Genomic DNA, 15463 nt, shown 5'->3' with positions numbered 1-15463 from the left:
AACATTTTAAATTGAACCAATAATTCGAACGAAATAAAATAATTATTACTACGTAATATCAAATATTTTCAAAAATGAATGTATTAGATAGGTTTGGTAAAACTATTATTGTTCATAAAAAAATGTAAGTACTTCAATTTATTGTAAATCATATATACAGATACCAAATCTGTACAACAGCGAAAACATTTCGTTTTTAACATTACACAATTCTGAATACTTACATTTTATAAAATTTCAGAAACAATTAATTCGTAAACAAATTCACATATAATAATGTTTTAATCTCACTTTATTGACTACAGACATACTTAAACCAAAATGCCGTTAATCAATCTAGTCCATCATTCTTCGCAATATTTCCGGTATATCTTTTTCAATATTCAAATCACATTTTCTTTTTTTCCTCGCGATGCCAAGATGCATAATTACAAAATAACATAAAAAGTTTGCAGCACCATATAACGTTTTGCGATGCACGATCGATCGATGCACCAAAAAGGCTTATCAATAATTATACAAAGAACAAAGCTCGAACAACAATGGAGATACTGTAACAGTTCACAACTAATTCTCTTCCATCAAGTACGAGCAAAAATTCCTAAGATTGAGCATGTTCTCGTCTACTCCTGCAAACGTAATATAATCGCAGCCAAAATATAGCTAAGTTAGCTAAGAATATAAGAACGATACGATGTTGTAAATTACAAAATTTCCTCGACAAATTTCGAATTTATCAAAAAAAAAAAAAAATGCAGCGAATGCAAATATTGAATCAAGAAAAACACAGTTATATTTGAATATTTAAAATTTTTCAAGCTAAAGCTCCATTTATCTCTGATTTTTCAATTTAAGAGCAGAGAAAATTTATTATCGCATTAGCTGCATTTTGTTGTGAGACATTTTCGTCCATAAAGAATCTTTACTCCAAATCAACAATTATATATTTCGAATTTTCAATTCGATCGACATCGATATTACGCCCCGCGTTTTTGATTCCCATTCCTCGACACAACGTGCCTCTTTGCCCAACGTTCGCGCAAGGGGAACCGTTAAGGAATAGCACGGATTATAAATTATATCCATGGATTCGATAACGTCTGCAATTTACGTGCAATTACGCTCGAAACAATCACATTGCGTTTGTGCGTCAATTTTCTGTTCGGTACCGTGCGCGCTGAAGAGTCAATAACAAATAGATACGATTACGAGGCAAGAGTAAAATACATTTCGATAAATATAAATTACACAAGTAGAAAGAAAATTTCGCAAATCTCAGTGTGATCCTCTTCCGTTGGAAAATGAATTTTTCAACGTCGAATGAAAATTAAATTTCGTCCGAGTGTTCATTGACCATCGTTTATTCAGGAAAGAGGGAAAAAAAATTTTTTCCTTCCTACCATCAATTTCAAAGATGGAAACGATGGTTTAACGATATAAAAATGTAGGATGCATAATTTGAAATTAAAATTCTCCGGCAAATATATATCCGATTCAATTCCATTATTTTTATTATTATTACTATTCCTCGAGATCATTTCCTAGTAAAAGTTAGATTATAAAGGAAGTGTAAGAGTTAACAGTTTGAAACTGTTCGAACGAACGTACACAAAAGCGAATAGTACATGTTATGTCTTAAGTAATGTTTTCATAATTATAGAATTACAGTCGCTGGTCGTTAACAGGATCTTATAAATTATCTACAGTTATTATTAGAGTTTATAAACATATGCAGCGCTTTTGAATTCTAATTTTTTTTTCTCTCTCTCTTTCTCTTCTTTTTTCTTTTTTTTTCTCTCTCTCTCTCTCTCTCTCTCTCTCGTGAAAAAGTGCGATGATTCATTTTATACATTATTATTTTTAGCAAAGTTATTCACCGCACACCATTACTATTATTTATATAATCATATAGACAAATTATTGAATGTTTTTAAATGGCACTATTCGAGAGTTGCCTGAGTACGTTTTGTTTGATGACTAGATTTCATAGAATTCATTTAACCTTTCTCGTCTTACATGGAATTGTCACACGCGTCATTCTTCTCTTCGCGTGTTCGTCGGAACTTTTATCCTCTTTTTTTTTCTTTCTTTCTTTCTTTCTTTCTTTCCACTACGATCGACTCGTTTCACAAAATACCAGAACTACGGTTTAGAAAAAAGCTTAGAAATGGGGATTCCAGGCGATTTCGAATCTCAATGCATCGCGATTAATTCGTTAATAAATCTATGCATGATCGTAAGCAAAGATGGAGTGCAAAAAGCACCAGATTTTTCTTCTTTTAAACGTGGTAAACATATAATATATATATATATATATATAAAACTCGATCGAACTACTATTAATAATATTATTCGTATAAACAACGTTACGCGTGAGTCTCGGGATACGCAATAAAAAAAGAAAAGAAAAAAAAGAAAGGAGAACAATAGGAGTATCTTTCAGATGACCGTGAGCAACGGTGTTACACGTTCCGTCACAATCAAATTGGTTTCTTTTTTTCTTTTTCCCTCTCTCTTTTTTTATTATCGTTAATTATATGGTTGCGTTAATGGGATTAACTTATTCGATCGATCGAAAAGTGTTCTCGTACGACTACTCAACTAGGTGCTCCTTTATACTGAAGTATCGAGAAGTAATCTCGTTTTCAAAATTGAAATTGAAATTATGAGAAACTATATAGTTATGTACAAACGATATTACAACATCGGTGGCTGGCCACAATGTCGCCATTCCTTTTATGCATTCTCTTTATGCTCTCTCGATTGGTTCAGATTATGCTGCTGCTGATCGTTTACGTACAAACGCGTTCAAATAAATGGTATGAACGGAAGGAAAACGGTCGATCTTATTCCTTGATGCGATCAGCAACAGTTTCCAAATTTCATGCCACTTTCTTCTTACTTGTCTTCTTGCTGCGAGGGAGAGTGGCGAAGCTTGTTATCTGAAAGACAGATTAACGAGTGTTATAGATGTTTATAATTATGTATATATAATTTTAATTTATTAAAACTATATGCTCGAAATGATTGACACATCACACTGGCTGTAGAGAAAATATACTATGATATATAAGGAAGAAGAAAATCAATTTCGATGCAATATTTTTGGAGTTTTTACGGGGGAAATTTTTTGTCTTTCGTCCTTGAGATTGTTTTAATTCGTAGAGAATATTATTTGTAGAAATTAAAAAATATATATATAAATACAGTGGAACTTCTTTTACCCAAACATTACATTTCACAACAATTCTATCGTTGTGATTAGTTAAAATCTTCATATAATAAGAATAAGAAAAAGTAATGATGATACGTCTTCATTCTTGTGAAACGTTTATGGCCATTTGAAAAGGAATTGAAATGGTTTGAAAAACAAGTATATAACATTCGATACAATAAAAAGTTTACACGATTTAGCAAAATTAAATAAATTATGAGATCTATAACAAAATGATTCGATGTTACTTTTTGCATTAATTTTTTTCGAATATATAATCACCAGAGGGGAAAAGGAAAATTTCTTTAACGTGCCTGTTATTTTATGGATACTAAAAGTTCCAACGATGTGTGACAATTTTAAACTCTCTTTGGAAAATAAAAAATCGTTCTTCGGGACGAAGGATCAAACAATTTCCACGAAAGTTTCCAGAGTTACACTTCCTTTTTCTTTTTCTCTCTCTCTCTCTCGAAGCAACTAACAATTAATAATTCGCATCGCTAAGTAATCGTGTTAATAATTAAATATCATGCAGGTTTTTAGAAGTAACACTCGCTAAACAATTAGTGGTCTAATTAACACAAAACACTCTAGAAACATTTTCATACGATCTGAACGAACGAATTAATCCGTTTCTTCTCTCCAGATTTCCGGTACGATAAAGTATCTAGCAGGGTGAGGATGATGAGGAAGGATTGGTGACACTGAATTCATTTAATTTGTCAACGAGAACCAGTCAAAAAGACCCGTGTAACCTTATTTATATCAATTTATATCAACAATTAAATCGAACTTTTTTCCTTTCTTTAAAAGATATCCGATTCCAATTTTCTTTTCCCAATTTTTTGCCACTCGACATCCTCCATTCTCTCCTTATTCGTTTCGACGTCCTCCACTTTATCCTTCCCTTTCCCATCATCGGTTGGCGCGAGCACGTAAGCACTCTCGTTGGACGTATCGTTCTCGCTTTTCTCGTCGTTCGTTCCTCCCTCTTGACAGGAGGAGGACGAGGAGGAGGAGAATTTTGGCGCGAGTTGGACGATCGTTGGCTCGATGCTGCTCGATCTAGTTTCGTCGGAATCCTCCCTGGCCCTGTGGAAAGCGTTCTGAAACATGTTCCTCGGGATGGTGAACAACTTGGAGAGACCTTCCTTGGTCCTCTGCCTCTTCGACCTCTTCCCCTTCGACTTGCTCGCGTCCGAGACGAACACCTCCTTGCTGCTAGTCGCGTTCGAGAAGCTCTTCAACGTTCCCGTTTTAATCACCAAAGTGGCTTTCAACGCGCCTCCGCCATCCTCGTTCAACTTCTCCTCGCTCCTCGCGAGAGGCGCCCTAGGCGCCGGTTTCTTCCTATATTTTCCAGCTCGACCGAGATTATCCGAATTGCTACGCGACACGCTCGGCGTCGTCCAAACGTCCAACGAGCCGTTCACCGCTTCCTCCTCGTCGTCGTCGTCGTCGTCGTCGTGGTCGGCCATCTCCTTGGATTCCTCCAACGCGTCGTTCTCATCCTCTCGCCGAGTATTTTCAATTTTCGATCGCACGATTCGACGATGGACGACGTGTCGCTCTGCCGCAACTTCTCTTGCGTGTGAACGATGTTGTTCACAGCTTTTCGAGCGTCGCTCAACAATTGTTTAAGCTCCTCGAACTTGTTCTGGCAAAGCTCATCCGTAACGATGGTCGTCGGGGGGCAGTCAGAGCTAGCGGAACACTCGCTCGTTTCTCTTACCAGGGTGAACGATTGTTCGGGGTCGATTTCGAGGGTTTGAACCGTTCGTACGGTATCTGAGCTATCGACACTTTCTTTTCGTGATTCTTTTTCCATTTCTAGTTCCGGGCCTGATTGACTGGTGTGTTTAAGTAAATCGTCGTTACCTGGGAGAACGGGGCCACGATCGAAATTGATATAATCAGCGACATTACGGTTTCGCGAGAGCAGAAGCAAGATCTCGAGCGCTTGTTCGGGAGTGACGAGATTTAAAGGTGGCGGAAATGAGATATTTTTGGAGGAGGGAGGATCGATGCTGTCGGAATCCTCTCCCGAGTCCTTCAAATATCACAAAAATTTATTATCAAATCGGAAGATGTATGAAATAATTGGGGAATAAATGGGGGGCGTGAACTTTGTCGATCGATCAAGGCTCAATTTTCGGCGCGATCGGTCCAATTTTTAGCTCCAATCTTGTTGCCACGTCCTTTTCAAGAGGATTTTTCGAAATTTGAACTTAACCCTTTCGCTACCCAACCAAAAATGTGCACGGCGCCCGAGAAAGATCTTCAGCAGCCACATTTGTAATTCGAGTTCCTTTGACGGTGCTTATTGAAAAGAAAAATTGATAAAAACAAAATGCCAGAGAAAGATACTCGATGTCGCCCCTAGTATCTCAGTAGTATCTTGTGCAGAGCTATAGTTACTCCTAATACCTCAATAGCATTTTATAGAGAGAGACTATAGTCATCCATAGTGGCTGGCATCTTGTGCAGAGCGACTATAGTCGCTCAAGTATCTCAGTAACATCTTGTGCAGAGCAACTACAGTTGCCCTAGTATCTCAGTAGCATTTTATAGAGAGCGATAGTCACTCATAGTGGCTGGCATCTTATGCAGAGCGATTATAGTGGTTCATAATATTTCAGTGGCTGGTATCTTGTGCAGAGCGACTATAGTCGCTCAAGTATCTCAGTAACATCTTGTGCAGAGCAATTATAGTTGCCCTAGTATCTCAGTAGCATTTTATAGAGAGCGATAGTCACCCATAATGGCTGGCATCTTATGCAGAGCGACTATAGTCGCTCAAGTATCTCAGTAACATCTTGTGCAAAGCAACTATAGTTGCCCTAGTATCTCAGTAGCATTTTATACAGAATGATAGTCACCCATACTGGCTGGCATCTTATGCAGAGCGATTATAGTTGCCCTAGTATCTCAGTAGCATTTTATAGAGAGCGATAGTCACTCATAGTGGCTGGCATCTTATGCAGAGCGATTATAGTGGCTCATAATATTTCAGTGGCTGGTATCTTGTGCAGAGCAACTACAGTTGCCCTAGTATCTCAGTAGCATTTTATACAGAGCGATAGTCACCCATAGTGGCTGGCATCTTATGTAGAGCGATTATAGTGGCTGGTATCTTGTGCAGAACGACTATAGTCGCTCAAGTATCTCAGTAACATCTTGTGCAGAGCAACTACAGTTGCCCTAGTATCTCAATAGCATTTTATAGAGAGCGATAGTCACCCATAGTGGCTGGCATCTTATGCAGAGCGATTATAGTGGCTCATAATATTTCAGTGGCTGGTATCTTGTGCAGAACGACTATAGTCGCTCAAGTATCTCAGTAACATCTTGTGCAGAGCAATTATAGTTGCCCTAGTATCTCAGTAGCATTTTATAGAGAGCGATAGTCACCCATAGTGGCTGGCACCTTATGCAGAGCGATTATAGTGGCTAGTATCTTGTGCAGAGCGACTATAGTTGTCCTAGTATCTCAATGACTGGCATCCATAGTCACCCATAGTATCTAAGTGGTTGGCATCTTGTGCAGAGCGACTATAGTTGCTCGTAGTAGCGAAAGGATCAGAAGTATCGAATTGTTTACGGGCGCGTGAGAGAAAAAATTAGCTCGACGTGAGATTTTTTACGCACACGATATACGAGTGAAACGGAATCGATACGAAATATATTATTTTAAATTTGAAAACTCGGATGAGAGGAGAGAAAAAAAAAAGAAAATCTTGATTGCCAATCGCATATTGAATCCAATTTACAAAGGATCGTGGCAATTTAAAGGAGCTTGCGATCTTTTTTGCGAGCGGATCTTTTATCTCGAGGGGGGGGGGGGGGTTTATTTCGACGCCATCATCATTTGGAGCAATTGGAGAATGAGATTGGGAGGCACGGAGCGCGGAGAATTAAACCTTGATTTACGTTGTTATAGGGATTCCACCGGTTGAATTTAGTACCTCTGGGGTCTTCTTCGTTGCGGAGCGAGGTTTTGCCCGTGTTCTTGCACCGACGCTCGATGTTCGAACTAACGAATCGCCTTGAGATGTACGGCTAGATTGTAGCGCTTCCCCGCTGCTGTATCCGCTTGATATGTCGTCCGAGGACCTTATGTTGCTGAAACGGGGGATTCGCGTTTTACAACACCGATCCCGCAACGATTATTCCACAAAGGAGAGTATGGTACTTACGTTAAGCTGGTTGTCGGCTCTCTCGATCGTGGTTGTCTAACGTCCACGTCCACCTCGGAAAAATACATCTCCACGCGATTGCTGCTCGACTGTGTCCGACGAGGGCTGTACCCTCTTCTCCCTACGTGCTCTCTTCGACGAGGTTCCACTGTACCATTTCGATCGAAATAAATTGTAATTAATTTTCGTATATAATTCGCATATACGAGGGAGAGAAAAATTTGTCCTTTTTTTTTTTTTTTTTTATTGTTCATTTTCGAGTTTGAAATACGTAACGTATATAACGTTTGTTGCAAACGTTATAACAGATTCAGCTTTGATTTTTACCGTGTCGTTGAATTCTGTACAGGGTGTCTCTGAAATTGAGATACAAGTAATAAGAATGATTTTCGACTCGAGCGAATCAAATTTGAAAATTTGTTAAATATACATCTTGGTTGATTCTTGAATAGAAACAAAATAGATAAGAAAAAACGTAGAATGAAACTTTGTCCTCTTGGAATTCTCAATTTTCTCGAAAACTTTTTAATTTTTCCATGTGATCTTTTATCATTCGTGATTCATTCGTGTGTAATTTCGTAGGGAATTAACCAAACCTTCGATCTTAAAAATTTCACCGAACAAAAGACGTGTTTATAAAACATAAAACGACTCTTAAACGATCCAAATTACTCGAGTCACTTATTAATTTGATGAATTTGAAAAAATTCATCAAATTATGAGTACAATTAATAAATAACGATCGCGTTATGACTCATACATTGACATACGCAATTGAACAAAAAAGATTCAGAGGCGAATAACTCGAAACTTTACACACCACCCTTAACCACGTATCTCAAACTCGCCGAGATCGCGTAAATCGATTAATCAGTTTATTATCACAAAAAAAAAAAAAAAAAAAAATAACAAGCGACGTTTCTTCCTCGCAATTGAAAGAAAAGAGAAAGAAGCGAGAATAGGACTATAATCGGCCAATAACCTTCCATGTCCGTCTCGTCGTGCATGTGCGGCGTGTTTCTATTCTCGTCCTCTTTCTCGCCGGTCAGGTCGCTCAGGCTGTAGCTCTTCTTCAAATGCTGAACCAAGCCGCCACCGCCCTGAAAAACCAATCCCACGTTTCTTTAACCTGCGATCCTTCTCTCACGTATAATAAAGCCTATGATCGTATCGAGAGATGGTCAAGAAATCCATTCGATCGAAACGGCCGATTTTTGGTTCGAGAACGAGAGAGAAGAAAAAAAAAAGAAAGAAAGAAAGAGAAAAACGCGGAATACAGAAGAAAGAGACAGAGAGGAAGAACGGGGAGAGAGGGGAAAAAAAAAAAAATTAAACTCTTACCAACCCGAGAAAGGTGTTAAATGTGTTATCCGTCGACACTGGAGCATGTGTTCGATCTGTGGTGCGTGTCTCTAAGAGATCGATCTAGGCCGGGTTCAACAATGGGAGAACGCGTTGCGGTTTCTCGCCTCCTCTTTCTTTTCCGACTTTCATCCTGGCGAACCGAGTTAACGGCCAGCGTTCCGCGTGTCCATCGATAGAACACTCTTGATTAACTGGACCAACTCGTTGGACGAGATTTTCTCGATACGAGCGAGAGAGAGAGAAAGAGAGAGGGAGGGAGGGAGGGAGAGAGGAATCGATCGATGAGAGGATGATACGCGCGTTAAACGTTTTAAAGTAAATGAGAATGGAGCGAGAAAAAGAAAGAGAGAGAGAGAGAGAGAGAGAGGAGTCAATACCAAGTTGTTCTCGATAGAATGCGTTTATTCGAAGAAAAAAAAACAAAAAAAAAAAAAAAAAAAAAATAGAAAAGAAATGAAACATATCAATAATTAATAATCGTATGCGTAAAATCTTTGGGATATAAAAAGTCTTACTTTCTAAGAAGCGTCACGATGACGATATTACTCCTCGTTCGATTTTCAAGCACATTTACCCTCGGTGTTTCGCAAATTTTCAACGATATCTCTACAACAATGTCTACTATAGATTTACAACGTGGATATTGCGAAGATGAATTTGCTACTTTTTGCTCGTTGTACAGATTTTTCCTTTTTTCTTCTTTTTTTTTTTTTTTTTTTTTAACAATCAATCGTAATAATAAACTATACTATGGAAGAATATATTATCCTTCTCGTTCGATGTTCGTCGTCGTTACGCGTGTATAAAATATACGGTATATCGTTTCAAATCGTGCGATCGATGGATATAACAGGTGTTCGCAGGTATATGCAGAATTGCAAGGATCTCTATACACTGGAAGTTTCTTACTAGATTTTAAACGCACGCAGTCTTAAACTCTGTCTTTTTTTTTTTTTTTTTTTTTTTAATACAAGTCGAACCCTACGTTAAAAATGTGATGATGACACGAGCCATAAGTATAAATCGGACGAACTCCATCGTTCGTCGTGAAAAAAGTATTTCGAGATACGATTGTTTGATACGTTTATTCTTTTTTTTTTCTTTTCTTTTCTTTTTTTTTTTTTTTTTTTTTTAAATAGCATAATAGTACATCAGCTCGTAACAATGGACTGAAATTTATCGTACAGATCGTTCGACGGACGATACAGAAAGGCACCACGATATCACAATATCGGTTTATTTAAAATTATCATCGCGTGATATTCGTATCGATTCCGATACCGATCGCGAAATATTATTAAATCCTTAAATCCTAATCGATTACAACAAACAATCGGTATACAAATCGCATAGAGACATCGCATAGAAAAAAAGGCAAACGGCAAATAGTTCAATACGATATTTATCTAAGCTAAACCAAAGGTTTCACATCGAGGTTATATATTGTGCCGTAAACATCTTGTATAAAACAAAAAAAAAAAAAAAAAAATACATCGTACAATCTTAAATACCCTATCAAACGCATGTGTCACACGTAACAAACGATTTAAACACGCGGTTAAAAAGAGAGGGAGGGGGGGAAAAAAAAAAAAAAAAGAAGTAACCATAAATGGATCAAACCCGCGATTAAAAAAAAAAAATCTCTTCTTCATATCTCGTGTCTTCTTCCACCACGTGCACATAATATATATATATATATATATATATTTATATATATAATCTATCGTTATAATAATAATAATAATAATAATAATAATAATAATAATAATAATAATAATAATCTTCCTAAAAGTATACCGCGTGAGAGAGTAAAAAATAAAAAAAGGAGGGGAGGAGAGAGAAAAAAGAACTCTACAATTTTTTTTTTTTTTTTTTTTTCAAAATCGAGAAGAAAGGAAGAAAAAGAAAAACTCGACTTGTCCCCCCCTCCCCTCCCCCCTCCTCCCCCCAATTCTCGAAATTCGCGGCGATACACGCTTAAATCTAATCTTGGTAACTCGGAGGAAAACCCTATACATTTCGAACGCCTCTGCCCCTTCCTGCCCCCTCCTCCTCTCCCTCCGCCTCTCAGATCTCCACGGGGGATGACACGTGTTGCTGTTGGTGATCCAACTCCTCGTCGCTGAATTTGTAGTTGTCGCGGGTACGGGATCTGAGCCGCCTGCTCGACCCCGAACGATCCCTCCTGCTCTTCCTCGTCCTGTAGCTCCTCTTGGGCGAGGGCATCTTGAAAATTTTCTCCTCCGCCCGATTAATCTCGGCCAGCTCGTCGTCGTCCGTGTTCAAGTCGTTGTACAAGCTTGGTATCGACTCGACCGGGATCAAGTCGTCGGAGCTAATGCTTGGGAACGGTTGATTCGGTTCCTTCGGTGCACCGTCCGTCTCGTCCGTCTTCTTTTCCTTGGGTGTCGAGGTTGTTGGAAGTTTGGCCGAGCTAGAAATCGCCGAGGCCGATTGGATCGATGATTGTTGTTCATTCGCGACGATTTGATCGGGCTTGAGCATATGCTGACCCCCGGTTCCGTTCGTTTCCCAATATGTATTTTTTTTGAGTTGATGTTATTATTTTATTTGTTTGTTTGTTTTTTTTCGATGGTTGTATATATATATATTTATATATACACACACACACATATATATATACACAGATATACATCGTGGAATGTTTGATGTTACAACAGGTCGAACACAATAGACACCGTGTACACGTATAACACATGGTGTTTTTTTTTTTTTTTTTTTTCCGATAAGCGACGAGTTGTTAAAGGGACGACGGTGATTGGCAGTGGTTAGACGATGGTGGTGTGATGATGATGGTGGTGGTGGTGGTGATGGTGGTCGACGTTGGTGTTTTTTTTTTTTTATTTTGTTTTGTTTTTTTTTTTATTTATTTTTTATTAGAGGCGGTAACGGCGCGGCGTGCAGGATAGGCGTGCAGGACAACGAAAACACAAAACCATGAAAAAAAAAGAAACAAAATCGAACGATTAGCGTGTTGGGAGGAGTGGCTCGTGGCACAAAGCTTGATTTTGTGCTAAAGCGGTTCAATATATCAAGTGAGGTTGAGAAGAATCTCGTCGATCGTTTTGTTCGATTGCAATTTCCTTATTTCTGCCTTCTGGATTCGTTATATATCGACGAACGAAACGATCGACTCGAATCGGTCGTTTATTAATAAGCGAAATCAAGGATTGATTCGAAGGATTCGAAACTTACCTTGATCGCTGTTTGCATGAGAACCGTGGTGGCGTAGTTCACACCTTTCGATCCTAGGTGTAAGACCGCCGTGTAACCCTGCTCCGTGGCGCGGGCCAGAGCTTCGTCGATCTCAGCCTCGCGTTGGATCAACGCCGGGTGAACGAAGCGTCTGTAAAGTATGCTCGACCCTTTGGTGGCCGGACTCAGTAGCCAGATGACCAGGATCGTCTTGATCTCGTAGTAGAATGGGAACCTGGCCGAGAGAAAGAAACGAAGGGGGGGAGGGAAAGGGAGGGAGGAAAAAAAAGAAATACGAGACAAATGATATTACGTTCGTTCGGTTGAAAAGAGAAATACGAAATATTATTAAACGAGGAGAGGGGGAGGGGGGGGAGGGTGTGGGAGGGAACGTCATCGTCGAGCGGATGTAAGAACAAAGAAGAAAAAAAGCGAGAAATCGGTTAGGGTAGTGATGCGACGACGATGGCGAAGGAAATGAAAGGGGGAGGGAATGAGGGAGGGAGAGAGAGAGAGAGAGAGAGAGAGAGAGAGAGAGAGAGAGAAAGTTATTCCTGGCCAGAAATACACGAGAGCTCCTCTCCTTTTTGGTTGGTAATCCGAGTATGAAGGGAGAGAGCAGATCTGGCACACACGGAGAGCGCAGGGAGAAACGGGAACAGAGACGGAAGATGAGACGCCGAGGTGGAATCCTCAGAAGTGCATGTAAGCCAATATCCATCTCGGCCGAAATTAGACTTTCGGAATTCCCTGTGGCGAGAGGTTCACCTCGGTTTATTGGCCCCGCGACTGACTCGTACGAAATTTTATTCGCTTCCGGCAGAAAACGGGGCCACCGCGACGACCAACCCCTTGGCTATTTCGGATTATACGGAGAAAGGGGAGGGGAAGGTTGGTCGGCCTCTCCTCTTTTATTCGACGCCCTTAAAGAGGCGAGTCGTGAAACACGAGCGAAAGTTTTGCTTGCTCACCAAAAGCTGAAGAAGACGTCGGTGAAGGTTTCCGCGCACGTGAACAGCGCGAACACGATCCAGTACATCATCCATTTCACCTGGAAAACGATACTATCGCTTACTTAATTTTCTCAATGAAATAATCGTCTCTTCTTATCACTTATTACTCGAATTGGCTCGTCGGGGGTAAGGTAGATTTCAAAGACAAAGAGATTATCGTTTGCAGAAACGAAGAAAGAAACAATTCAAGCGTGATAAGAATGAATACTTACGTATTCTTTCACATTCTTCGTCCTGACCGCCTTGTAAGAAGCGTAGGCCGGGTACAAATTGCCGAACACTAATCTGAAAATCGGATAGAGGAGAACGTAAGTGAGCGATCGGGGCATTACGATTACCAGGAGGGCGGCGAGCGTTCGAAGGAAGCCCAGGCTCATTTTCTTCGGCATCTGGTCGGCGCAGTATCGAACGACGGCGTGCAAGCTCGTTATTATTACACGGGGGGCGCCCGTTTTGCATACGATCCAGAGAAACGGATTTTCCTCGAGTTCATCCGGTCGAGGCTCCTCCCTTTTCATTTCCATTCCACACGCGGCCCAAATTCTCGCCTCGCCTCCCCCTTCGCCTGGATTCTCGACTATATTTCGCGACCGTCCCCTCCGAATTCTTTTCGATCCCCGTCGGCCCCGATCCGACGCGTCAAACTGGAAAACATCCAACCAAAAACACGAATCGCTTGAAATATATCGCCTTTAAACTCGATCTCTCTGAAAGGAGAATATATCTCTAGAGAGAGAGAGAGAGAGAGAGAGAGAGGGAGGATAGCTTACAGAAATCGAGGTGAAGATTTTCTCTCTTAACTCACGAGAGATGATGATAACTCACGGACTTTGTACGAGCTGATCGACACGGGGCATCCTTTCGAACGATCGTTCCGTGGACGTGAAACGAATGACGTGGCTGATTGCAAAGATAATTAGCAGGAGAGGAGGAGGAGATCACGACGAGCTCTCGGGGGATCGTAGCAGGACAGCTTCCTTCTTCTTCCAACTTGGTTCTTTCCGAATCGATCTCTCTCTTTCTCTCTCTCTCTCTGCCTCGATGCACTTGTTGCATCCTCCCGATAGGAATGTTTCACATGATCGTTTCACGGCTACGAATCGACTCGTTTCGAGGAAAGGGGTGGAGGAAAACTCGATATGCGTTCTCGTTCGAGCTCTTGTTCCGGCCGCGGATGCTTTCAGTTAAAGACTAAATGCGTAGCCGCGTTCTGGCACCGACGTGTCGACCACACTCACGGTCCACGGACTCTATTTTAGCGCCTTAAGCCGCTGTCACGCGACCACGAATTCGATTCTTTGATTTCGATCGCTTCTTATCGACGCGTGTTCGTCAACATTTGCCTCGCAGTTGTTCGCGAACGGAATAATAGCAGGACTTTTTCTCTTTATTTAGGGGATTTATTCGATGAAAAATTATAAATTGATCGTTTCACATATAAATATTTCGATCACGTTTTTTTATTCATTCGATGAAAAGTAGAGGGTGATTTTGATGATAAATTATATTATCGTGGTGTATGTAGTTAAATTTGGAGCGCTTTCGATTTCGTTTGATAGATTTGCAGGACGGTTATCGAGGTTCGTCCAACGAGAATCGCGTGAAACTACGGTTGATCGTGCATCGCAGGTAATTCGATGATTGTCACCAATGTCGCTATTTGATTGCGTAACAGGGCGTCCTTTGTGCGCAGTCTGTGCTTACTATTTGCGTGTTAACGAGCTTCACGGAATATTTCCATTTTTTGCAAATTTCGATTGTGCGAAGGATTACGAATCGAGAAATATTTTGAGAAATATATTTAGTTATTAGAAGATGACAATTACGCGTTCTCAAGGAAAGTTATTTAAAAATTTACAAATATTTATAAATATCCGAACTATCGAATTGAAATTTGAAAAGAGCAATTGAAACGACGAGTTACGACGTTGAACAAAATGATAGTGTATTTAATATATTTAATATATTTTGTATTTATTAAAGAAACGAAAAGAAAATGTATTGTTCAATCTTTATATTTTATATATCTCTTTTAAAGTAAAGTATGAGGAAAAATTTATTGATCCAGGTGACTAAAAAGACAAAGAAATTGAGAAGAATCGTAAATGCACGAGGAAATAACTCGGCGAGTCAAATAATAATTCTCTGAAAGATGAAAAAATATGATTAATCGAAATTCTCTTTACGTGCTCTTACGTTCTATTAAATTTTAAGTAGTAAAAGGAAGAAATTTGAATACGAAATTGATTTTTAATCAAATAAATTAGATACGCGTATATTTTCTTTCCTTCGTTTAAACAGTTTTCTAGTCAACAGTTCGATTAGAAAGCAGAGAACGTCTTTTATTTAAATAATTTAATTTTTATAGAAGCCGTAATATTTTTTTAAAAAAGTTCGAAAAATTTATACTTTTAACAATATATCCAGCAGATATAAAACTTTTAATTATACCAAATCAT

The 15463-nt window shown here is 39.5% G+C and overlaps 1 protein-coding gene across 10 annotated transcripts in view; it reads right to left on the bottom strand.

Annotated features, from left to right (window-relative positions):
- Positions 1–274: 274 nt before the first annotated feature.
- LOC100872342 (receptor expression-enhancing protein 1) overlaps positions 275–15463 on the bottom strand; it is a 35635-nt gene continuing 20446 nt past the window's right edge. Inside the window, exons 1-9 of one of the 10 annotated variants that reach the window (XM_086903095.1) lie at positions 13775–14203; positions 13217–13648; positions 12963–13042; positions 11992–12226; positions 8393–8510; positions 7411–7558; positions 7180–7336; positions 5093–5264; positions 275–2942 (exon numbers count right to left, since the gene is read on the bottom strand). In XM_086903095.1, coding sequence (XP_086759221.1) covers positions 2899–2942; positions 5093–5264; positions 7180–7336; positions 7411–7558; positions 8393–8510; positions 11992–12226; positions 12963–13042; positions 13217–13528 — 1266 coding nt within the window. In that variant the 5' untranslated portion in view covers positions 13529–13648; positions 13775–14203 and the 3' untranslated portion in view covers positions 275–2898. Of the gene's footprint in view, positions 2943–3965; positions 5265–7179; positions 7337–7410; positions 7559–8392; positions 8511–10728; positions 11284–11991; positions 12227–12962; positions 13043–13216; positions 13649–13774; positions 14204–15463 lie in introns of those variants that run through there. The other 9 variants (XM_086903091.1, XM_086903096.1, XM_086903093.1 and 6 more) reach the window with 9 other exon arrangements.

The sequence above is a fragment of the Apis florea genome, unplaced genomic scaffold, assembly GCF_048593485.1.
Source record: "Apis florea isolate Af1SG1 unplaced genomic scaffold, ASM4859348v1 contig_2274_pilon, whole genome shotgun sequence".
In the NCBI taxonomy this organism is placed as follows: domain Eukaryota; kingdom Metazoa; phylum Arthropoda; class Insecta; order Hymenoptera; family Apidae; genus Apis; species Apis florea.
This window is presented reverse-complemented; position numbering and strand designations above follow the sequence as displayed.